At 46.9% G+C, this 22,988-nt stretch overlaps 1 protein-coding gene across 6 annotated transcripts; it reads left to right on the plus strand.

The window, feature by feature from the left end:
• Nucleotides 1-109: 109 nt before the first annotated feature.
• LOC125134633 (glyoxylate/hydroxypyruvate reductase B-like) lies at nucleotides 110-22,687 on the plus strand. Of its 6 annotated transcripts, none has more exons than XM_047794169.1 (7): nucleotides 110-242; nucleotides 473-540; nucleotides 10,663-11,047; nucleotides 11,972-12,143; nucleotides 13,578-13,756; nucleotides 16,443-16,539; nucleotides 22,154-22,687. In XM_047794169.1, the coding sequence occupies exons 2-7, from the start codon at nucleotides 490-492 to the stop codon at nucleotides 22,308-22,310; spliced, it is 1,041 nt and encodes a 346-aa protein (XP_047650125.1). In that variant the 5' UTR covers nucleotides 110-242; nucleotides 473-489; the 3' UTR covers nucleotides 22,311-22,687. The 6 variants fall into 6 exon arrangements, with proteins under 6 accessions (XP_047650125.1, XP_047650129.1, XP_047650127.1 ...); XM_047794173.1 differs by lacking the exon at nucleotides 473-540 and adding an exon at nucleotides 8,233-8,358 and having other exon boundaries at nucleotides 166-242; XM_047794171.1 differs by lacking the exon at nucleotides 110-242 and adding an exon at nucleotides 8,233-8,358 and having other exon boundaries at nucleotides 378-540.
• Nucleotides 22,688-22,988: the final 301 nt, after the last annotated feature.

Consider the following 22,988-nt stretch of genomic DNA (forward strand, 5'->3'; position numbering starts at 1 on the left):
GCACCAGCCTTCCTTACAGACAGCTTCTAGCTTGTGCACTCGGGTTGCCCAGAGTAGGCTAGCGTGTGAGCGTGTCCTGGTCGGATGTGCCGGGGCTCGCATTGGCTGACCAGGCGGGGGGGGGCGTGGCCGAGACCTGTGACAGGCGGTCTGGGGGCGTGGCTTGGAAGTGTAGCTAGCGGGTTTGGAAGAGCGACGGGTGGTCTCCGGGCGTGGCCAGGGCTTGGAGGCCTGACTGGGAGGTATAGGTCGCAGGCTTGGGGCGTGGTCAGGGGCTTGGAGGGGGGGGGCAGTGACTGTGAGGTGTAACGAGCAGGTTTGGGGACGTAGCCTAGAGGTGGGCGGGCGGTTTGGGGCGTGGCTTGCGGGGGCTAGGGCGCAGCACTCTTTGACCTTAGCCTCTCTCAGTCGGTGTTGTCTTGGGAGGCTGTGGTGGCTGGAGCGTCCATTAAATCTGGGATCTTTTTTAAAGGTAAACGTGCCCCAAGGATGTCGCGATGTGGGCTGGATACTGGACCGAGCCCTCCCAGAGCTATGCCGGTGGGTGTAACTGACTCGGTCTTCACCAGGACAGGCGGGCGCTATTATAACGCTGAGGGGGAGCTGCCTTCGTGGCTCAGTGGTTAAGGAACGCGACTAGGAGCAATGAGGATGCGGGTTGGATCCCTGGCCTCAGTGGGTTAGGGATCTGGTGTCGCTGTGAGCTGTGGTGTAGGTCGCACACGCAACTGGGATCCAGCGTGGCTGTGGCTGTGGCTTAGGGCTGCTGCTCCTATTTCATTCCTAGCCTGGGGACCCCAGTGTGCCACACTGGATTCGTGCGGCCCTAAAAGAAAAGAGAAGAAAGTGCTGAGGCCCGCAGGGCACCAGCTTAAGGAATTTAATAAAGAAGATCCAACGTTGTTATTTATACCTGCCTTGTTGGAGAGAAAACTTATGGCAGCTTCAGAGATTCTAATCGAGTCTAAAGGTCATTTTGGACAGGTACTTCTTTTTCTCCTAAGCTCCAGGCAGTGGCAGATTAAGCTTTAAATAGATAAGATTCTGGTACCCACATCAGATTTTATAGTTTATAGTTCACTCCCTTTCACTAATCCAGTTTTTTAAATCTTGTCTTTCTTTTCTTTAATGTTTAGCAAGCCCTGACCATTTCTTAGGAGAGTACTGTTTGCTGAGACACATTGTGACAGTGTTGGTTCTAAATTATATTGGGTTTGTTGATACCTGGTAATTGGGGAAAATGCACATAAAGGCTGCAAATAGTGCAGAGCTACCAAGTGTCCTCAGGATAGGCCCTTTGGCATATCTTAGTCTTTTAGGTCCTCTTATCTAGTTAGTCATGAGTGAATAGATGTCTCCCAGCAAATTCAGAAAATCAGGCCCAAGATGATAAGAAAGCAGAAGAGCTAACCATGGTCTCACCGACCCATCCGTAAGGAGAATTCTTTTTTCCAGGCTGTTTTCTGAGCCTCTGGAGCAGAATCTGGGTGGGGAGCTAAGGAGGAGAGAGAACAAACGTGATTTTCATACTCATGGAGAGGGCAGGGAACTACTCTAGTAGGTGGGGTGAGGATCGAATTTGAAAGGACTGGAGAGAAGGTAGAAGCCAGCTGGTGCCAATTTGATGCAAGCGTTGGCATGTTGAGGACATGAGGGGATTTTGGATTGGGGATTTTGGGGGATTTTGGATTCACCTGAAATATTGAGAGGACATATGAATTTAAGAAATTTTGCTGTGTTGTATGGATTCAATCTCCCAATCTTTGGTATGGTTTGTTTCTAGACACTTGGGAAAGTATCTAAGTTGCTGTTCAGATGAAAACATTAGTAACTCATTCATTGAAGGCCAGGGCCACCATGCACTTCATGTAGGAGGAGAGTTTCAGAGAGAAGTGCAGCCTGGCAGAACAGGGTCAACCCAGAGCCCAGCTCCTCACTTGCACTTAGTCCTGCTTTGTCCTCTTTCCTGCCCTCTCCCCATCTTGGTTGGATATTTCTCTCTGTCCCAGGAACTAAAACATATTTTTATTGGTTGCATTGGTTTTTATGTTGGTTTTATGTTGCCTTAGACAAAAAGTAGGTGCCTAATAATATACCTACTTTGTGGTGAGTTCCTTTGTTGCCAGAATGTCCCTATCTGAACTATTATGTTAATATTGTCCATCCAAGGACACCTGCCAGAGGCATGTCCACTTAGCTCTTTATGCAGAAATTAGGGGAAGAGAAGGAAATGTGACTTTAGGGTACAGCTGTAAAACACTACCTGTTATTTTCACTTCAGTTTCATCAAGAACCCAGGAAGGCTGGTAGACCTTTATCAGCTGCAGAGCTGTGTCTTTCAACCCTACCAGTGCCCCTGGGCACAGGGATCAGCAGCAAATAGGGCTCATGCTCCGTCTCAAGAAGTTTATGGCAAGTCCCACTTTCTCTGTCATGCTTCTTTGCTGGACTCCTGGCTGTGAGTGGAGATGGTCAGAGCTCTCTCAGTCACTTAGATGATCTTGAATCTTTTCCACATACAAGTGACAGTAATGGTGTGACAGATGTGTGTTATTGCTCTTTAACCAATGTTAAAGTAGTCAGGAATTGAGCCTCCTCTGTTAAAAATAAACTGAAATATTATCTTTTTTTTTTTTTTTGGCCTTACCTGTGGCATGTAGAAGTTCCCAGGCCAGGGACTGAATCTGCAGTGACAACACCAGATCCTTATCCTGCTGTGCAACAAGAGAACTAAAATCTGCTATTAATGAATTTCTTTTCATCTTTTACTCAAAGTCCAAAAAGCAAATGTAAGTTGTTTTTTAGCCAATTATGTTCTGAGCTTTGAACACATTTGTTGCTCAATTCTCATACAGAGAGACTGGACACTGAGGCTTTTTTCCAGGAAGCAGCATTTATTCATGCTGGCACTGGCTCAGTGGATTCATATCCAAAGGCTGAGCCCTGAACCCAGCAGGGCCTTGCCTTATATACCTCTGCTAGTTTCCCTTTTACATTTTGGTCCCTTTGTTCCCCTTATTCACATTCTATAAATTCTGATTGGATGGTCCATGTTCCATAGTTGCACATGTGCACATGTGCGATATTGATTATGTCATGCTGCCACAGAGTTGCATGGGCACACAGATGCTGGTTGTGCCATGCTGCCTTCCCATTGTCCTGGGAGAGCCCCTATCACATTCCCCACTTTGATGCTCACAACATCATCACATGTTTGGCCTCCCCCCACCCCAACCATGGCCTCAGTGAGGCTGGAGACAGACCTTATAACTAGGAGAGCTAGTCAGGGGAGGATCAGGCAGCTTCCCAAGATCAGGAGCACAATACCTACAGGATTTTGAACCCCCACCTCCCCCCCCCCACCTCCCCCCCCCCCCCCCCCCCCCCCCCCCCCCCCCCGGCCAAAGGTTGAAAACCATCCCTGAATAGCTCTGCAGGGTTCCAGTCTTTCCAAGTTTGTATGGGGACATGAGCCATTTTTCTGATGTTTGTAGCTATGTTTGCCATTGCCTTGCCATTATCATCTACCTGGAGGCAACAGCAAGATTAATTAAATTTTTCACATACCCCTCCTTCTTTTGGTAATAGGTAATCCAAGGCTAGGCGGTTCTGGTAAATAGCTGCTGGCATTTGCAGTTGTTGTTTTGCCATGAATTCTAGGGTCGTGGGTGTTTGGTTAGTAATAATTTCCAGTGCCACCTCTAACCCAATGATCTGATTAAGCATATATATATAGGGGCTTGGTAGCCCCAGCTCCGACCTTGTGCCCAAGTGGCTGGACCATATGTCTCGATAATCCTCTGGGGTGGGCATTTATTTTCTCTCCATTTTTGTTGTCCCCCATCTCAGGGATCCTTCTTGCTCTAATCTTTAAGTTCTGATAAAGGGGAACCCCTAATTCCTCTACTTCCTGATTAGGCAGGAGGAAAAATCTAGGTTGGATTATTCCTATGGTGCAGCTCACTTTCCTTTGAGCAGGGAGTTGCATATATGCTCTTATCTAAAACAGCCCATCAGGTGCCCTCCAGTGTTCAGGGTCACTAAGAGTGAGGTTTTCCCAATGTTGACTAATTTCAGGTATGCCTTGGAATGGATTGGCCCCTTCCTTAGTATGTATAGTACAGTTGACTATGGCTTGATAGGGAGAGGATTGGCACTGGGAGGTATTAACTGTGGAGGCCAGGGCCCAGTGCCGGGAAGGAGTGTTTGGCCACCACTCAAAGCTGGTAGAGTTCTAAGACAGCTTTCTTTTGTGTGGATTTTCTCCTACCCATTGTATGTAATTGGGTCCTGTTCTACCAATGCATTCCTCTCCAAACACCTCTGAGGTCAAGACCCAACTTTGGGGCCAGTTGTTTTCCCTCTCTGTTATGGAATGATTTCATTGAAGTAGATGAAGTGCGTTTATGCTGGTTCCCTTCCAAGGCCATTCTTCACTCATAAGGGCCCCTCCACAAACCCAACAGTTAATGACTTTGAACTCGTGGGCAATCCTTTCAGCCAGATCAATGAAAAGGTTTTTTCCTAAGGTGGGGAAGTTCAGGTCTGGATCCAGGTCCTTTCGAAGCTAGTCATAGACTGGGCTAGATCCTGATTGTGGAGGTGTCTTAGGCCTTGGATCTGCTTGTTGTTTTGTCCTTTGTATAGTTTCTTTGACTAGCTGGGCTCGGACATGATCCTGAACTCCCCCTCCATTGGATATGCCTCAATGTCCACTATATGCCCAGTAGGCCCAAGTTCCTGTTCCCCTTCTCTTTGGTCCCTGGCAGGTGTGCCCCTCTAGGTATTTTGTTTTTATCCATCCCATCCAGTACCTTTTACCATTATACGTGCAAAGGGTGGGGGTGGTAGTCAATAACAAGCAGCTGGCTGATAGGTATAGGAGGTGAAGGACAATCCAACCTTTCCTTGATACCAGATCCTTTCCATACCTTTATTACAGGGGTGGAATTTAAGTGTACAAAAGGGGCCCAGGTTAGGAGCAACCAATAAGAACAAAACACCCTCCCCACAAGAGGAAAGAGAATGCTAGCAGAACCCTTTTGCCACAGTTCCATTTGGCTAGAGCAGTCTCTGCCAACCCTATGGCAAAGATTAGGGCAAGGATCACAATAACAGGTAAAAGGGGGGTGGCAGGGCATCACAGTAAGAAAACCGAAATGGGAAACAAAAGCAGTCTATTTATCCCATCTGCTAGCCGATTCTTCACACTTTTCTGCCATGTGTAGATTAGTCAGCTTCCAGGGTGACTAAAGCAGGGCTGTCTTCCTCATGGTCTCTGGAGCTGCAGCTTGCTTCTTTTGGATGATCAGCTTGCATGGTATCGAGGCATTGGGGGTTGCAGGATTTAAGGTTCTTACTATCTCCAGGTGAATGCATGGATTTTCACATAACAGTTCCCTGATATTTGACCATCTGGGCATTAGTTAGCCAGTATTGTCCCTTACATTGCATTAATGTCAGTACTGAGTGTGGCACTCAGACCATGAATTCTTGTCCTGTGGTCAAGCCTCTGACACTAAGAGAGCTGTGGCTACAACTGCCTGTAGGGAGGGTGGCCATCCTTGGGCAATGGAGTCAAGTCGCTTGGAAAGGTATGCTACTGGATGATTCCATGACCCCAACATTTGAGTTAGGACCCCCACTGTGACACCAGTGCATTCATGCATGTACAAGAACAAGGTCTTGGAGATGTCTGGGAGTCCCAGGCCAGGTGCATTGGTGAGGGCCTGCTTGATCTCTTCAAAGGCCTTTTGTTGTACACATTCCCACAACAGAGATTCCCATTCTCTCCCCTTTATGGCCTCATAAAGGGGCTTTGCCAAAATGGAGAAGTTGGGTATCCAGATTCTACAGAAACCTATGGCCCCAAGAAATTCCTGAACCTGGCATCAGGTGGATGGAACCAGGATCGAGCAGAGAGCCTGCTTTCTCTCTGGGCTGAGTTGATGTTGTCCTTGGGATAGGTGAAAGCCAAGGTATTTGACTTTTTCTTGAGAGATCTGGGCCTTTTTCTTTGAAACCTTGTAGCCAGCCTCCCATAGGAGGGTGAGGAGCAGACGTGTCCCTTCAATACAATTTTCCTGGGCTTGTCTGACCAGTAGTAAGTCATCCACATATTAAAGCAGTGTACAGCCATACCGGTCTGCTGGGAAGGCTTTTAAATCAAAGGCCAATGTGGTGCCGAAGATAGCTGTAGAATTCTTGAATCCTTGAGACAGTCTAGTCCAGGTCAGCTGGCCCTTGTCACCATTTTCCGGGTTTTCTCATTGGAAGGCGAAGATTGGTTGGCTTGGAGGGGCCAGGCAGATGCAGAAGAAGGCATCTTGAGCTGACGGCTTTACAGGTCCAGACATGTAAAGAAGGCTGCTTTGGTGGAGATTTGGCCCAGGAGAGTATAGGAGTTAGGGACGACTAGGTATAGGGTAACGGTGGCTTGGTTTACTGCTTGCAGTTCCTGGACTGGCTAGTAGTCATCTGTTCCTGGTTTTTGAACTGGCAGGAGAGGCGAATTCCAAGATGATTTGCAGGGTTGGAGGATTCCATACTTTAGAAGTCTCTCCAGATGTTTCTGGATCCCTATTCTCTGCAGGGAATGAAATGTTATTTCTGGCAGGCCTGGTTTTAGTTCTACTATTACTGGGGGTGTGTTTCTGGCCAGTCCCAGGGGGTTGTCCTCAGCTCATACTCCAGGTAGGGAGCTCAGATCTTTGCCGTGGCCTCTCTATAAGACTGTAGAGGTGCCATTCTTCTTCTCGGAGGCCCATAAGGGTCATGATCTTTGCCCTCAGCTTCTCTGGGGTCAGGGCCATTTGGCCATGGGAGTTGAAAGTTATCTGGGCGTGTAGCTTTTCTAACAGGTCTCAGCCCATTAAGCCCATAGGACAGTCGGGGAGGTACAGAAATTCATGTATGACTTCATGTCCCCCCAAAGTGCATCATCTAGGCAGCAGGAGGGGGCGCTGTGTTCAGTGGCTTGTGGCCACTATGATGGTGGCTTCGTCTGCAATAGTGGGCCCACAGGCTGAGTTATCACCGAGTGTTCTGCCCCAGTATCTGCCATGAAGTCAATGGCCCAGCCCCCTACATTCATTTGGACCATAGGCTCTTGGGGGCCTAGCAAAAGAGAGCCCGGTCAGTCCTAGTCCTCCTCATAGTCTCCCATAATGGCCAGCCCCACAAAATCACTTTTGGGGGCCCCAGTGTGGCTGCTGGGCTGGCTGATACTGGCCCCGGACCACCTGGTCTCTTCCCCTCTGCTTGGGGCCCAATTGGGAATCATCTGACAATTGGAGGCACTCATTTTTTCCAGTGGCCTTCCTGGTGACAGCTGGGAGAGAACCAGGCACATTGGTTCTCTCCCAGCTTTGGCCCTGGGTGAGATGGTCCTCCTCATGGCTCCCCTTTCTGGCCTCGGTCTTGGCTTTGTGGAGCACCTTCCATTTGCTTCACCAAAGCAGAGGCCAGTAAGCTCACCTTTTTTTTTGCATTTTTTTGTTTTCAGCCTTTAGTGCCACCTGGTCACGATTGACAAACACTTTGGTTACTATCTTCAGCAACTGACTAGCACTCATGCCTGCAAAGTCCTCTAACTTCTGGAGCTTGCATTGGATGTCCCCTTGTGCCTGGCTCACAAAGGCTGCATTGACCATCCACTGGTTTTCAGCTGCTTCTGGGTCAAAGGGGGTATAGAGGTGGAATGCCTTGCATAGTCTCTCATAGAATTGGCTTGGGCTTTCATCAGACCTCTGGAGTACCTCTGAGGTTTTGCTCATGTTCATGGCCCTTTCCCACCTTGTTTCATGCCATTTAGGAGAGCCTCATGGTCACGTGCAAGTTGTGGAAGTCCCCCTTAAACATTAGGGTCCCACCGGGGGTCTTCCCCTGGGAAATGGTCTCAGGCATAAGCCTGGGCATCTAGTGTTTGTGCCGGGGTGTTTTCCTCTAGCCATTTTAGAGCTGCCTGAGTAATTCGGCGCTGTTCTTTAGTGTTAAACAGAGTCAGGAGAAGCTGACAGCAATCAGTTCAGGTGGGCTTGTGAGTTTGAATGATGGACTGCATTAGCTCAATCATAGCCTGAGGCTTCTCTGTGTAAGAGGGGATATGATTTTTCCAGCTTAGGAGATCACTGGTGGTGAAGGGTTGGTACACGAAAACACGTTGGCCTCCTTGAATTTGGCCTTCTTGATAAAATAGACAGACTCTCTGGTCTCTCTCAATGGCATCTGCAGGGGCCCCTGGCACTGTGGTGAAGAGGGGCTGCCCCTGCCGGCCTGACTTTCTGGGCGCCTTCCTGACTGGAGTATACAGAGTTAACCTTGGAGGCTCAGGAGAGGCAGTGACTGGTGACATCATGGGTGAGTCAGGGGAAGGGGTGCTCTCAGGGGAGGCAGCAGCCTCTGGCATGGCCCTGGCTGTTGGAAGTACAAGTGGGTGTGGAGAGTACAATGGGGCATATGGGGGGGGGGGGATTTCTTCTGGTTCCCCAGACAGGATGGGCTTTTCAGGTTCTGGCTGGCATTTTGAAGAAGCCATCATCATTCAACTTTCCTCTAAACAGGCCTTCACCCAGGGCGGTTGTGAAAGGACCAGGTCTTGCCAACTGTCTATATAAGAAAATTGGCCTGGGTGGCCAGGGTCCCCTACAATAACCCCAAACACTGTACTGATTATCTCCTTGTCAAGGGAGCCCTCGGAGGGCCAGCCCACCCCCAAATGATGGCCAATCAATTTCACAGAACTTCCAGAGTTTTCCTGGGGTCAACTTAATACCGTAATCTCCTGAATATCCCTTCTTGAAATTTTTTATCATACATTCTAACAGGGTATGTTTACTCTGTTTTCCACCCATTTCCTTCCACCCATTTCCTTCCTCCAGTCACACACAAGAAGGGAAACGGAAGCAGTAAACAATTGCTTCATCTGTCTCCAGCCGTTCTCCAGGGGGAGATATTTCAGGTGCCGCTTAGCATTGATGGGACTGTATAAACACCAATGTCAGGATCTCTCCAAAGTGGGCCACCATAAGCTGTATGAGGATCACCATAGAAGTGCAGATCAGGACTCAGCACTCGCTTTGGCCCTTGGTTGAGTTGGAACTCTCTTGTCATCAGTCTTATTCACTCACATTCACAGAACATCTCCAGCCCGCCACCCAGTACCTTAGAGTCTCGGTTTTGTCTCTTGTGAGACCACTTGGGCAACTCCGGGAGGTGATCAGGCTCCCCTTCTGCCTCTTAGGTGCAGGCTTACAAACCAAACCCAGGTTCCTGGGCCTCACCAGGTGCCATTGTGCTCCCAGGTTCCACACCCTGGCGTGCCCAGAGGGCTAGTCCCCTACGCAATAATTGGTCCACTGGCGCCAGGGAGGTCACCTCTCCCGGCGCCTCAGGGGTCGCTCCCCAGTGACAAAGGAGCTGAAATCACAGTCTCAGAGTCCCGAATGAGCCCCCAAGAAATGCTGCAGGATTCTTGTACAGAGAGACAGGACACCAGAGGCTTATTTCCAGGAAGCAGAGTTTATTCATGCTGGCACTGGCTCAGCAGATTCATATCCAAAGGCTAAACCCGGAACCCAGCAGGGCATTGCCTTGTATACCTCTGCTAGTTTCCCCTTTACATTTTGGTCCCTTTTTCCTCCTAAGGTAACATACATTCTGTAAATTCTTATTGGATCATCCATGTTACATAGTTGCAAATGCACACACGGATACTGATTATGTCACGCTGCCACAGAATTAGACATGGGCGCACAGATGCTGGTCGTGCCATGCTGCCTTCCCTTTGTCCTGGGAGGGCCCCTACCACACATTCTAAATGTTTTTAGATAAGTTTGTGACCAAAAGATAAAATGTATTCAATAGCCTCAACTCTTGAAAGCAACTAGTTTTCTTTTGGAGCAAAGCTATGAAATGTCCAATATACCTTATTTTTAATTAGGAAGAAGGAACATAAAACACCATTAACTCATTTGACAGACAATAACAAATATCTTTTACTCTCACAGTAAAAAATAGTTTCATTAGTTATTAATTGCTAAACACATAACAAATTATCCTAAATTTTAGTGGCTACAAAAACCAAACATCTATTATCCTCTAGGTGTTGAGGTCAGGAATCTAGGAGTGGCTTACCTGGGTGGTTGTGGAAACTTTAATCAACGCGTTGGCCAGGGCTAAGGTCATCTCAAGTCTCCCTGGGCTGTTGGCTGGCCCCTTAAGTTCCACTTCTTGCTCACTTGGGCCTTGGCATAGGACTGCCTCACAGCAGGGCCTGACCTCCCCCTGGAGAGAGAGCATCGCCCTCCCATCACTTCTGCTGCATTCTCTTCACTAGAAGCATGCATGTTGGGTGGGGGAGTCACACAAAGATGTGATTACCAGGAGGGGTCATCAGAGGAGGTCTCAGAGGCTGCCAGCAGAGCCGAGGGGCAGAAATAAAGACCCAGGTAAGGGGAAGGAAGTGGGCATGGTGGACACTTGGGTGTCTTCAGAGCTCCAGGCCTGTGGCCTTTCAGGTTTTATAGGCATTTATCCAGGAAATAAAATGAATTCCAATCTTGTCGTAAATAAGAAAATCTAAAGAGAAGTAGGAGAGCATATGGGTTATTTTCTAGAAGACTCTCTTCTTTGTCAGCAGAAATTGTATTTGTCTTTGTGCAGGCCATGGGCGATCAGGAACTACCTGGAGTTTTGGTGTCTGGATTTGAAGGACCATGTAGCATATGTGAAGATCATGTTGGAGTTCTGCAGAAACACTTTAATCTCATTACTATGCAAGAGTTTTTGGAAAATAAAACACACTTTGGTCCGAAGATCCAAGCTATATACCTCTGGGCTGGAAAGCCACACATCAACCAGAAGCTCCTGCAGAGCCTGCCCTCCTTGCAGGTCATCGCCAGCTCAGGGGTAGGGCTGGACCACCTGGACCTGAAGCTCATTGACAGCTTTGGTGTGAAGGTGGCCAACACACCCCATGCTGTTGCCAACCCCACAGCAGACCTGGGGATGGCCTTGCTGTTGGCCGTAGCTCGGAGAGTCGTGGAAGGTAAACTGCCAGGATATGCTGGTTTTCCAAAGCTCAGATGTCAGATATTGAACCTCACACAGGATAAAGTATTATCTTCTGGCCCATCCAGGACTTTGTCACCCTGGGGATTGGAGCCATACCCTACTCACTGCTAAGCTCAGCAAAGGACCCTTGGCACATGCGGTCTGTATAGTCTGTCTGATGCATTGTTTTGTCCTCCACTGAATTCTACTCACTGCACTACCCAATGGGCTAACCATGCGGTGTGCATTTCAGCACCTCTGTGGAAAAGCTCTTGGGGTAATTCATTGGCCATCAGTATGCTGGCCTGGGGTGAAGGCTACAGTGAGTAGGCAGCCTCTCCCCACTCCACACACTGGTCTGTGGGAGTGTCCCTGGGAGAGACAGTGCAGCAGTTGAGCACTTCATCGTCATCCTGATGGTGCTCTGGGAAGAAGGCTCCAGAAAAGAGAAGGGAGGGACCAGGCTGGTTCTGTTTCTGGCTGCTGGGTCACATGTGCGCATGCATGCGCCAGGCGTGCATGCACACATGGACACATAGTCCCATGCACAAACATGTACACAGACATACATGCTCACAGTCACACACACTGACACGTGCAAACATGTGCACAGTCACACAGTACACATACATGCACACACCAAAACCAAATTTTAACCAGAAATTCTCCATTAATGTGAAAGAAATTGCTATTTTAAAGCATTCTGCCAGGAGGCTCTGGTTTGTTATGAAGAAACTGCCATCGTTTCTTTCATTCTTCCCCCACAGAAACATTTTGCTGTTGGATAGAAATGTGGGAGCCCAGGGTCCACCTCAGGCTTCCTTTAACCTTGTCACTCTGTCAGCAGGTCCATTGAGGGTTGTCTGGGTTCTGTGTGTGGTGCCGTCCACACTGCTCCCTCTGTCCCCTGTTATTGTAGGTCATCAGCTGGCTATTTCACCACATACGGAGAATTTTTCTGCAAATTGGTTGGGTGAAGAAGTGACGGGGGCCACTCTGGGAATTATCGGCATGGGCACCATTGGCTATAAAATTGCTCAGAGGGCCAGAGCATTTGAAATGAAGATTCTCTATCACAATAGGAAACGCAGGTAAAATTTAGAAAATGGACTTGAAATTAACTAAGCAGAATTTACTACCGTTGCTGCCTTACATATGGCTAGGATATATTATTTCTCCCACTTTTCATATGGTTCCTCTATTCTTTCTCTCCAAAAAGTAGGATTGATGGTCAAGAAAGTGATCGTGGTATTTTTACGCTTACCTAGAAATGTGGCTATGACTTCTCTTCATTGAAAAAATTTCTCCAGAGTGAAGAGAGATTTTGGCTCACCTACAATTGTGCTGTGTGTGTGTGTGTGTGTGAAGTGATTGTTGATCATGGAGGATGCTGTCCACACTTTAACACACAGCACCCTGAGATGTATGCTCCCTGTCCTGCTACAATACTCGGTCTGAGATCCTCTTCTGCAGACACCATCAGAAGCGTTCATTCCAACACCCAGTCTCCAGAACAACCCACAAACCTGCCCATTTGCTCTCACTTCATCGATGCCATCTGCTACTGGCTCAGGCCCTGTCCTTTCTCCCCTGAAATACACACTCCCTAAGAGGCTGCTTTCTTGCTCTGGAACTTGTAACCCCCTCTGCACACTAGCCAGATGATGGTGAGGCCACAACCTTTCAGTGGCTTCTGTTGCCCTGGAATAGATCTGTGCCCATGGAGTCACGATGAGCTGGGAGACTTCCTATCAGGACTGTCCCCTTTTCAGTCACCACGTTGGCACAGTGCACAGTGGAGACATGTGGGGGAGCTGTAACAATTCATTGGGATGAGGGCAGACACAGGCCAGGGATCTTCCAGCATAAGGTATGTGATGTGGTCAGGTCCTTCCTCTTTCCTGCTCCAGGCTGTCCTGGTCCTGCTAAGAGGTGTCAGGAGAGAATTCCTACAGTGTTGTGTTCCGTGTTTGTAGCGCAGAAGTGTCTACTAAGGACACTAATCTCCTGGAGCTTGAAATTGCTGTTGAATAATCAGCTGTATGGGGCAGAAGTTAAGATTGGATCCCAAAGTTCACAGTCCTGCCTGCACCAGACCCTTGCATCCTCTCTGTTGAACAGGCAGCACTCCAAGGCCCTCTCTCTCCTCTTTTGTTTTTTCCTGAAAATTTGATGTGTTTGCCCGTGGTTAGCAATACTGACATCCCTGAAAAGCATGCCTGCCATGCCATTCACCTTGTAGTAGACTCTAGGTGTTCAAAGATGAAGAAGAGGAAGCTCCTGACCCCCAAGGGGCTCTCAGTCTGATGTGAAATTCCACAGACACTGAGGGCTCACCTTAGAGGACCCAGAGGTGCCCACAGGGTTTCCATGGGTGAACCTTGGCCTCAGAGTCCAGCCAACTCTGGACCCACTTGGGGTCTGGCACAGTGGAGGCACCCCTCAAAAACTTCTTCTTAGGGCATCTTGATGAAATTCTAACTGGAGAATGTATTTCTAATTTTTCTTTGTTGTTCCCTTCATAGGAGCTTGGAGGAGGAGGAAGCTGTTGGGGCCACTTACTGTGAGAGGCTGGATGACTTGCTTCAGCAATCGGACTTTGTGATGTTAGCAGTGAACCTGACACCCCAGTCCCAAGGGCTAATTGGGAGGAGGGAGCTGAGTTTGATGAAGCCCACTGCCACTCTCATCAACGTGGGCAGAGGTAGCTGTTCCACTGATATTTGGGCTGGAAAGCTGTGCAGGAGGAAGCTCCTGGCTATTCTCTCAGCATTTTTTTTTTTTTTTTTTTTTGGCTGCACCTGTGGCATATGGAAGTTCCTGGGCCAGGGCTGAATCTGAGCCGCAGCTGTGCAACACCAGATTCTTAACCTACTGCACCAGGCCAGGGATTGAACCTGTGCCAGCACAGGGACAATGCCAAATCTTTAACCTGCTGTACCACAGCAGGAACTCCAGTTTGGTTATTTGATATTTACATAGAGCTTTGTGTATGTGTATACAGGAGTCAGTAGGCCCTGTGCCATACCCATATTTTGTGGTGGGTTGATGTGGCATTTATAAGGATGAGAGGGAGTTCCCTGGTGGTCTAATGGTTAGGATTTGGTGCTTCCACCAGTGTGGCCTGGGTTCAATCCCTGGTCTGGGAACTAAGATCCCATATCAAGTCACTGCATGCTACAGCCAAAAAAAAAAAGAAAGAAGGGAGCCATAGTCCTTGATACTGGCAGGTGATAGCACACCTGAAGATCAGTGTGGACATCAAACACGCAGGTGGCGTGCCTTTGGGGGTTGGGGGCCAGAGTGCTACCAGCCAGGGTTCTTGGCCTTCTTAACCAATAAAAATTGACAAGAGGCCAGATGGGAAATTCAGGCCAGGCTTTGCTGGGACTTGTGCTAGCATGAGGGAGTGCAAACATCACAGGTTCCCTGGCTCGCTCCCTGGGGGAGGGGGGAGGGCGAGCTAGTCCCTTAAATGGGGTGAGGGTAGCAGTGGGTCCAGGGCTCAGGCTGGAGGGGTGGCTTGGGTGGTCTGGCCACCCTCTTGCTGCTGCTGTGTGCAGGATGCACATGCAGGATCCTGCTGTTGCTCCTGACCCCTCAGAAGTGGCAGTTGAGATTTTGGTCTTTCTGTATCTTGTTTGTAATTTGTTCCAACTGGGCCTGCACTTATTTTTATTCCCTTATAGTTTCTTTGTATTTTGTTGCTGGAGATATTTTTCCAGGTGTAAGCGCTGCAGCAAAGGGCCCTCAGGTCCCAGATTTCAGCCCCTCTCAGGAGGACATGTGAAACCTGGCACTGCTAACAGCTACCTGTCTCATCCATAAAACAAGGACAACGGTGATTGCCATGAAACTGATCAGGGCCAAACTAGTATGCTGGAAGAGTCTCTGAAAACTGAGACCCTATAGATGAGCAGCAAGGAGCAATGTGTTATGTGCTTTTGGTAATGTCAGAGGCCACTGACAAAGTAAAGATTCTAGAAAAACACCCCAAGAAAGGACTTGGGACTAGATTTCTCCCCAGCAGCATGGGCAGGCTGGGTATTGTGAATTGACCAGCTGGGGCAGCTCAGCTCACCAGTGGGAAGGGGGTTCCTTGCAGGTCTCTACTGGCAAGAGAGGATTTCCTTCTCAGCTGCTGCTTCTTTTCATGCCCTGCTGTCTTTTGTTTGAAATGCAGTTATGGGTCATGTTTGTGGTAGTTTGGGTTTTGTTGTTGTTTTGTTTCTTGTTTGTGTTTGTTTGCTTTTTAGGGCTGCACCTGTGGCATATGGAAGTTCCCAGCTAGAGTCTGAGTCAGAGCTGCAGCTGCCAACCTATACCACAGCAAGGCTGGATCCGAGCCATGTCTGCTACCTACACCACAGTTTACGGTAACACTGGATCCTTAACTCACTGAGTGAGGCCAAGGATCAAACCCGCATCCTCATGGATACTAGTTGGATTCATAACTCACTGAGGCACAACGGGAACTCCCACATTTTGGGTTTTTAATTTCTTTTTTTTTTTTTGTCTTTTTGCCACTTCTTGGGCCTATGGAGGTTCCCAGGCTAGGGGTCTCATCAGAGCTGTAGCCACTGGTCTATGCCAGAGCCACAGCAACACGGGATCCGAGCCGCGTCTGCAACCTACACCTCAGCTCATGGCAATGCTGGATCCTTAACCCACTGAGCAAGGCCAGGGATTGAACCTGCAACCTCATGGTTCCTAGTTGGATTCATTAACCACTGAGCCACGATGGGAACTCCACATTTTGGGTTTTTAATGTGTATATAAAACTATTTGGGAGCTCCCACTGTGGCACAACAGGATTGGCAGCTTCTTGGGAGCCCTGGGATATGGGTTCAATTCCTGGCCCAGCACAGCGGGTTAAGGATCCAGTGTTGCTGCAGCTGTAGCTGAGTTCGAGGCTGTGGCTTGGATCTGATCCCTGTCCTGGAAGCTCCATATGCCACAGGGCAGCCCCAAAAACCCTATTATCCAGGGCTGTTTCTCAGCTAGGACCTTGTGGTGGTTTTGGGAGGTGGTATGGTAAAGTGAGAGGGCCCAGGCTCAGGGTCAACAGAGTGCTGGGCTTGGATCTCAGCTGATGACTTAGAAGCATGTGACTTTGGCTGAGCATGTCGCCTGTAAAATGTGTATTGACTTTTGCTGGGTAAGTGGAGGATTCAGTGAGAATGCATCAGTGAAAAGCTTAGTGGACTTTCTGGCACGTGGCAGGCTTTCAGTGTTAAAGAACAGATCAGCAGAATGAAATTCACGTGCCAAGCTCTTTGTGCTCTTTGCCTTGCTCTTTGATAAGATCAAGGTGTGTTTAATACAGCTAATGTGACCCAATTGTACTGTCCAAGTGTGGGGCCTACAGAGGAGGTGTCTCATCCACCCAGGTCTATTAGTTGATCAAGATGCCCTGGTGGAAGCCCTTCAGACTGGAGTCATTAAAGCTGCGGCACTGGATGTGACATACCCAGAGCCCCTGCCCAGGTAAGGAAGTGGATGGGATCTGTGGTTCTCTTAATACAGGTGGGGGTAATCCTCAGGCAACTGCTGCTTTTGGCTTTTGCAGCCATGTTGAGACACATGGAATCATGCAGAGTCTTGGCCTTGGAAGGGCCTGAGCAGGCCCTTAGTGACTTGTCCAGTTCTGCAGTGGGTCAGGCCTCTGCATGGACAGGGTGCTCAGGGCACATGGGCCTCAGACACCAAGGATGGAGACTGCACAGGAGAGGCTTTCTCATATAGAGCCAAATATTTGCCCTCTGGAGCATCAAAGACTAACTTTGATTATTCTCGTTTATAGACCATCATGTAGTTATAGACAACCACTATATTTCATCCTAGTCTTTTTTTGAGGTAGAATATCTTCATATCCCTCAATCGTAGCCTAAATGCTGTCATCTCCAGATACCTTGTCATTATTACTGTCTTCTAGCACTTTAGATTTTACAGTCCTTTGAAATTGTGCTCCTGAGAATTGCACACAGTACTCACATTGTGGCCTAAGTAAAGAAATTACACAAAGGTTGGGTTAGCAGCACATTTCCTAAAAGCATCACTGCGTCTTAGATCATTTAGGGTTTTTTTTTTGTTTTGTTTTGTTTTATTTTAAATGGTTGCACCTGTGGCATGTGGAAGTTCCCTGGCCAGGGGTCAAATTAGAGCTGCAGCTGAGGCCTATGCCACAGCCATGGCAATACCAGATCTGAGCCAAATCTTCGACCTACACCACAGCTTATGGCAATGCCAGATTCTTAACCCACTGAGCAAGGCCAGGGATCAAACCCCTGGCTTCACAGAGACAATGTCAGGTCCTTAACCTGAGTTATAATGGGAACTCATTAAGTGTCTTTTGTTTGTTTGCTTTTTTTTTTTCTTTTTGGCTGCCCTGCAGCATATGGAGTTCCTGGGCTAGGAGTCAGATCTAAGCCACAGCCACAGCAACATCGGATATTTAGTGAGCTAAAATTGAAATTATTCCCTAAATTGATTTTTAAGTGTGTGTGTGTAATTTTACATTTGTTTGTATTTAATTTCATTTGCTTGTGTGTTTTGACCCAGTGATACAGCCTGTTGAGACGAGAAGTCTTAAATCTGTCATTTATTTTGAACCTTGATACTATCATTCATTAAACTAGCTTTTCCTAACTTTGATTTCTAGCCAGTAAGCAAATTACCATCAGCTTAATATTTGACCTTATAATCAAATTTAATATCTGAGTTTATCAAGACTGACCAGAACTCACATTTCTGAGAAAAACAATTTATTTGGAACAGTTTCTCAAAATGTGGTCTGGTGACCCTTTCAGGGAATCTGTGATATCAAATTATTTTTTTCTTTTTAAATATTTAATTGGTTATTTAATAATTCATGAATCAGGCAGCATCCTATCTAGCAGGTAGAGCGGAACTTCCAAGTTAGAACTGCTTTCATGGAGTTCCTATTGTTGCTCAGTGGTAATGAACCTAACTAGTATCCATGAGGACGCAGGTTCGACACTTGGCCTTGCTCAGTGGTTAAGGATCCCACGTTGCTGTGGCCGAGGTGTAGGTCTCAGATGTGGCTTAAATCTCACATTATTGTGGCTGAGGTGTAGGCCGGCAGCTGCAGCTCCAGTTCGACCCCTAGTCTGGGAACCTCTATATGCCACTGGTGCGGCCATAAAAAAAACCAAAAAAACCCCAGAAAAACCCTGCTTCCGTTATACTGTAAGATGTTATCTATTTGCACCATGTGTTATCCCAAGGGTACAGTGACATTTTCTGGACATTTAAGTACATGTGATCGTATCACTCTGACAACAAATTAAATGTGTGCCTCTATATTGTTGCATTACATTTTTTTCAGTTTTAATTTATATACAATAAATGTTAACAGACATAACCCTCATTAACAAATGTTCTTTGAGGTTCCCAGTTTTTTTGGTCATGCTCATGGCATGCAGAAGGCCAGGGATCGAACTTAAGCCACAAAAGTGACAACGCTGAGTCCTTCACTGCTAGGCCTCCAGGGAACTCCAAGAATGACCATTTTATTTATTTTTTTATTTTATTATTATTTTTTTTCTTTTTCAGCACTGCACCTGGGGCACATGGAAGTTTCCAGGCTACAGGTTGAATCAGAGCTGCAGCTGCTGGCCTTCACCACAGCCACAGCAACATGGGACCAAGCCACACCTGCGACCTATACCACAGCTATGGCAATACTGAGCAAGGCCGAAGATTAAACCTGCAACCTCACGGATACTAATAGGGTTCATTACCGCTGAGCCACAACGGGAACTCCCAAGAATGACCATTTTAGACAGTTGCCAGCTTACTCAGAAACCTACAATCACCCCTGTTGCCTTGCCTACTAAAAGGAGTTTTACAAGTCACAGGGCAAACACCAGGGTTATACGCCAAAATTTAGTTTATCCTAATAGGTGATGCACTCCCAGTGTCCCTTGTGAAATCATTTTTGTGGCCAAGAGCTTTAACACTTATTTTACGAATAGCTTAATATTTAGATACCCATATTAATTTCTCATCTATATTATTTTTGGGGTCTGAGTTTTCATCTTTTTTTTTTCCATCCTTTTTTAGGGCTGTACCCGAGGCATATGGAAGTTCCCAAGCTAGGGGTTGGATCGAGGCTACCACTGCCAGCCTATACCACAGCCACAGCAATGCTAGATCCAAGCCACATCTGTGACCTACACCACAGGTCACAGCAATGCTGGATCCTTAACCCATTGAGCAAGGCCAGGGATTGAACCTGTGTCCTCATAGATGCTAGTCAGGTTCATTTCTGATGAGCCACAACAGGAACTTGATCATCTTGTTTTTTTAGGGAGACATTTTGATGCTGCTTATTGTGAAAAAAATAATTTTAAAAGTAGGAAATCTGGATTTATTTATTTATTTATTCTTTTCTAGGGCTGCATCTGCAGCATATGGAAGTTCTCAGGATAGGGGTTGAATTGGAGCTGCAGCTGCTGGCCACAGCCACCACCACAGCAACTCGGGATCTGATCTGTGTCTGTGACCTATACCACAGCTCACAGCAACACCAGATCCAAAACCCACTGCACGAGGCCAGGGATGGAACCCTCATCCTCATGGATATTAGTCAGGTTCGTTACTGCTGAGTCATGACAGGAACTCCTTTATTTCCTATTTTTTAATGATTTGATCACACCTGCAGCATGCAGAAGTTTCCAGGCCAGGAACTGAACTCGTGCGATAGCAGTAACCAGAGCAACAGCAGTGACAATGCCAGATCATGAACCTTCTGAGCCACCAGAGAACACCAAATTATTTTAAAAAGAAAAAATTCAGGGAGTTCCCATCATGGCACAGCAGAAACGAATCTGACTAGGAACCATGAGGTTGCAGGTTCAACCCATGGACACTCTCAGTGGGTTGAGGATCTGGTGTTGCAGTGAGCTGTGGTATAAGTCACAGACTCGGCTCAGATACTGCGTTGCTGTACCTGTGGCATAGGCCAGCAGTTGTAGCACCGATTTGACCCCTAGTCTGGGAACTTCCACATGCCCTAAAAAAGCAAAAAAAGAAAAAGAAAAAATTCATTTGTCAATAGTGCCAGGAGTCCCCAAGATCAGCTTCAGGCTTAATGATCTGCTAGACTCACAGAACTCAGAAAAACTTTTATACTCACAATTATAGTTGATTACAGTGAAAGGATATAGTTAAAAACCAACCAAGGCAGAAAACTTGTAGGGTGAAGTCCAGGAGAACCAGACTTGAACTTGCAGTTGTCCTCCCAGGGCTGTGTGTGGACAGTACTTACTACTTCCAAAAGTGACATGAGACACATACATATTTCCAACCAGGAAGCTCACCCAAGCCTTGGTATGGAGGGGTCTGTCATGTAGGCATGGAGTGCCCACACGCCTGACCTTGGCTTCTTAGGCTCCAGCCCCTGCAGAGGTCACACTGATACAGATTGGCCCAGAGGTCCAGGCAAACAAAAATAGTCATTCACACAAATGACATCACCAGCATGAACTATCTGGCTTTGCTCAAGGCCCCAAGTGTAAGAAGACACTCTGATTAGGCAGTACCTCTCAGGGGTTCACAGCTTATCTCCCAGAAGCGAGTCCTATCTATGACATGTGCAAGGTTCAAGAACTCCTGCCTGTTGAATTAATTCTTTACTACACAGGCTACCCCCTGGCCCTTGGCCTGCTGTCCAATAGCAAAATGATCGTATTTATTGGAGCATCGACATTTATTATACAGTATTTATATGACAGATACAGCACTAGTGTCAGTATGACTATGCCTAACATTTGGAGGGGAGAGTGGGGCAGGGCTCTAAAGAAACAAGTAACCCATTGTATGTCTGTATTTGGTGACTTGTTCCCCCCAGCCCCTGATCTACCACTATTTGTACCTTATGAGGAGCTAGTATAGCACTATTTAGTATATAAATTAGCTGAGATTTAGCTAAATCCGGTTTTTCCTTAGGCCAATCATTTCCCATTGATCAACATGAGTACTATCATATGACTTAACATGAGGTACTTAAATCGTACCAACAATGCCAGTGTTACACCATATTGCAATATGGTCATGGTATAATGCAGTTTCACTACATAAAAAATCAATAAGAATTACAGAGGTATTTGTCATGCCTTCCCCACAGAAGTGTCTCTTCCCTCTACACTGGATCTTATAATGGGCAGGTACTGGTACAGTTGGCCATGATTCAGTTCTTTCTGGATTCTAAGTCAGTTGGGACAAAGCCAGTCACTTTGTCTCAGTTCACATCCTTGTACTGAGACTGTTTTCTATTACGTGCTATTAAGTAGTAGGGCCCACGTTCTTATGGGAAGCATGAGTGTTTTTCAGGATAATTCCCATCCTACTAACTTAACTGTACCATAGGATGTCTTACTTCAATCAGTTCTGGAAGTAAGGGCAGTTGTAGCGCATTGATATAAATTACAGATGCCCCCAGAGAACTTCTATAGCTTTGGGGGGATCTATAAGATTCCCAAAGGTGTGCCTCCTGAGCCTCAGTAGCTAGGATGGGGGATCCTTGTCACATGGCCACTTTGTCCTCTGTATTAAAATGGTCAGGAGGCCCTACTGGGCCAGGTGACAGCACTTTCCTAATGCAGGGTTCTAGTATTATCCATTATGTTTGAGCCTCCCTGACCCACTTCACTAAAATCTCATTATCTTTCCAGGCTAACTCCCGACCTTTGCCTTCTTCCCAGAAGAGAGCTCCCTCTAACCTACTAATTCTAGTTAATAAATCTCTTCCTTCTGAATGCCACTCCCATTAAAGGCACATTCAGCTTGTCCCACGCTGCCTAGATCAGTATCTGTCTCCCCAAGGTCCTTTCTTGTGTGTGGGTCAGTGTCATTTAATCCACCTTGCATGTTGTGCCATTGTGTACTAGTGGCCAGTTAGGATGTGTGTTTTACATCCAGAAATATGGGTCACCTGTACCAGGGTTAGAAAAGCAGTGGTCATATCTGGGAGTTAGGTAGAGTCTTCCGCATCTCAGGGTGGAGAGTGAAACCAGAATGTGAAGTTAAGGAGATGAAATGACTCAGGATAGTTTACTTCAATGAATCTGTTTTTCAGAGATCATCCTTTGTTAGAGTTGAAGAACGTCATTCTGACACCTCACATTGGAAGTGCAACCCATCAAGCAAGACGACAGATGATGGAAAATTTGGTTGAAAGCATCCTGGCTTCTCTCAGTGGCCTTCCTATTCCTAATGAAGTGCTACTTAAATGATTTCTGTGGGTTGAAAATTCAGTGGGATGATAACATGACAGATTTAATGGCGGGAAAATAAGTATTTTGTGCACTTTATGTTGCAGTTCATTATATAGATTGGATTAATACTACTTACATGGAAAACTTAAAGAATAGTAATAATAGTTACCACTTGTTGACAGCTTGCTAAATTCTTTCCTTCCATTCTCACTTCATCTTCAAGGAAGCTGTATGAGGAAGTTCTGTTATCATTTATAATGAAACAGCAGAGAGGATTACTTGCCTAATTTCCAAAAACCTGCACTAGGTCTGTGGATTGCCCGGTGAGCTATGTTGCTTTCAATCCTGATAAATTTTGATTGTTTATTGGATTACATAGTCCCTCTGATACTCTATCACTATTCATTTGTTTTTATTTTTATCTTTTTAGGGGCACACCTGCAGCATATGGAAGTTCCCAGGCTAGGGGGTCTAATCGGAGATACACAACAACTCAGGATCCGAGCCACCCCTGCAGCCTACACCACAGCTCACGGCAATGTTGGATCCTTAACCCACTGAGCGCAGGGATTGAACCCACATGCTCATGGATACAAATCGGGCTCATTACCACTGAGTCACAGTGGGAACTTCCTCATTTGTCTTTTTTTAAAAAAAGAATTACTGAGCACTTTCTATGTGCCAAGTCCTGTTCTA

Source organism: Phacochoerus africanus, chromosome 8 (assembly GCF_016906955.1).
Source record: "Phacochoerus africanus isolate WHEZ1 chromosome 8, ROS_Pafr_v1, whole genome shotgun sequence".
NCBI lineage: Eukaryota > Metazoa > Chordata > Mammalia > Artiodactyla > Suidae > Phacochoerus > Phacochoerus africanus.

Coding starts and splice junctions, on each gene's coding strand:
- LOC125134633 (XM_047794169.1), top strand. CDS start 490: ATGTCGCGATGTGGGCTGGATACTGGACCGAGCCCTCCCAGAGCTATG. Junction 541..10,662: donor GCCCTCCCAGAGCTATGCCG/GTGGGTGTAACT, acceptor GTCTTTGTGCAG/GCCATGGGCGATCAGGAACT. Junction 13,757..16,442: donor TCTCATCAACGTGGGCAGAG/GTAGCTGTTCCA, acceptor TCATCCACCCAG/GTCTATTAGTTGATCAAGAT.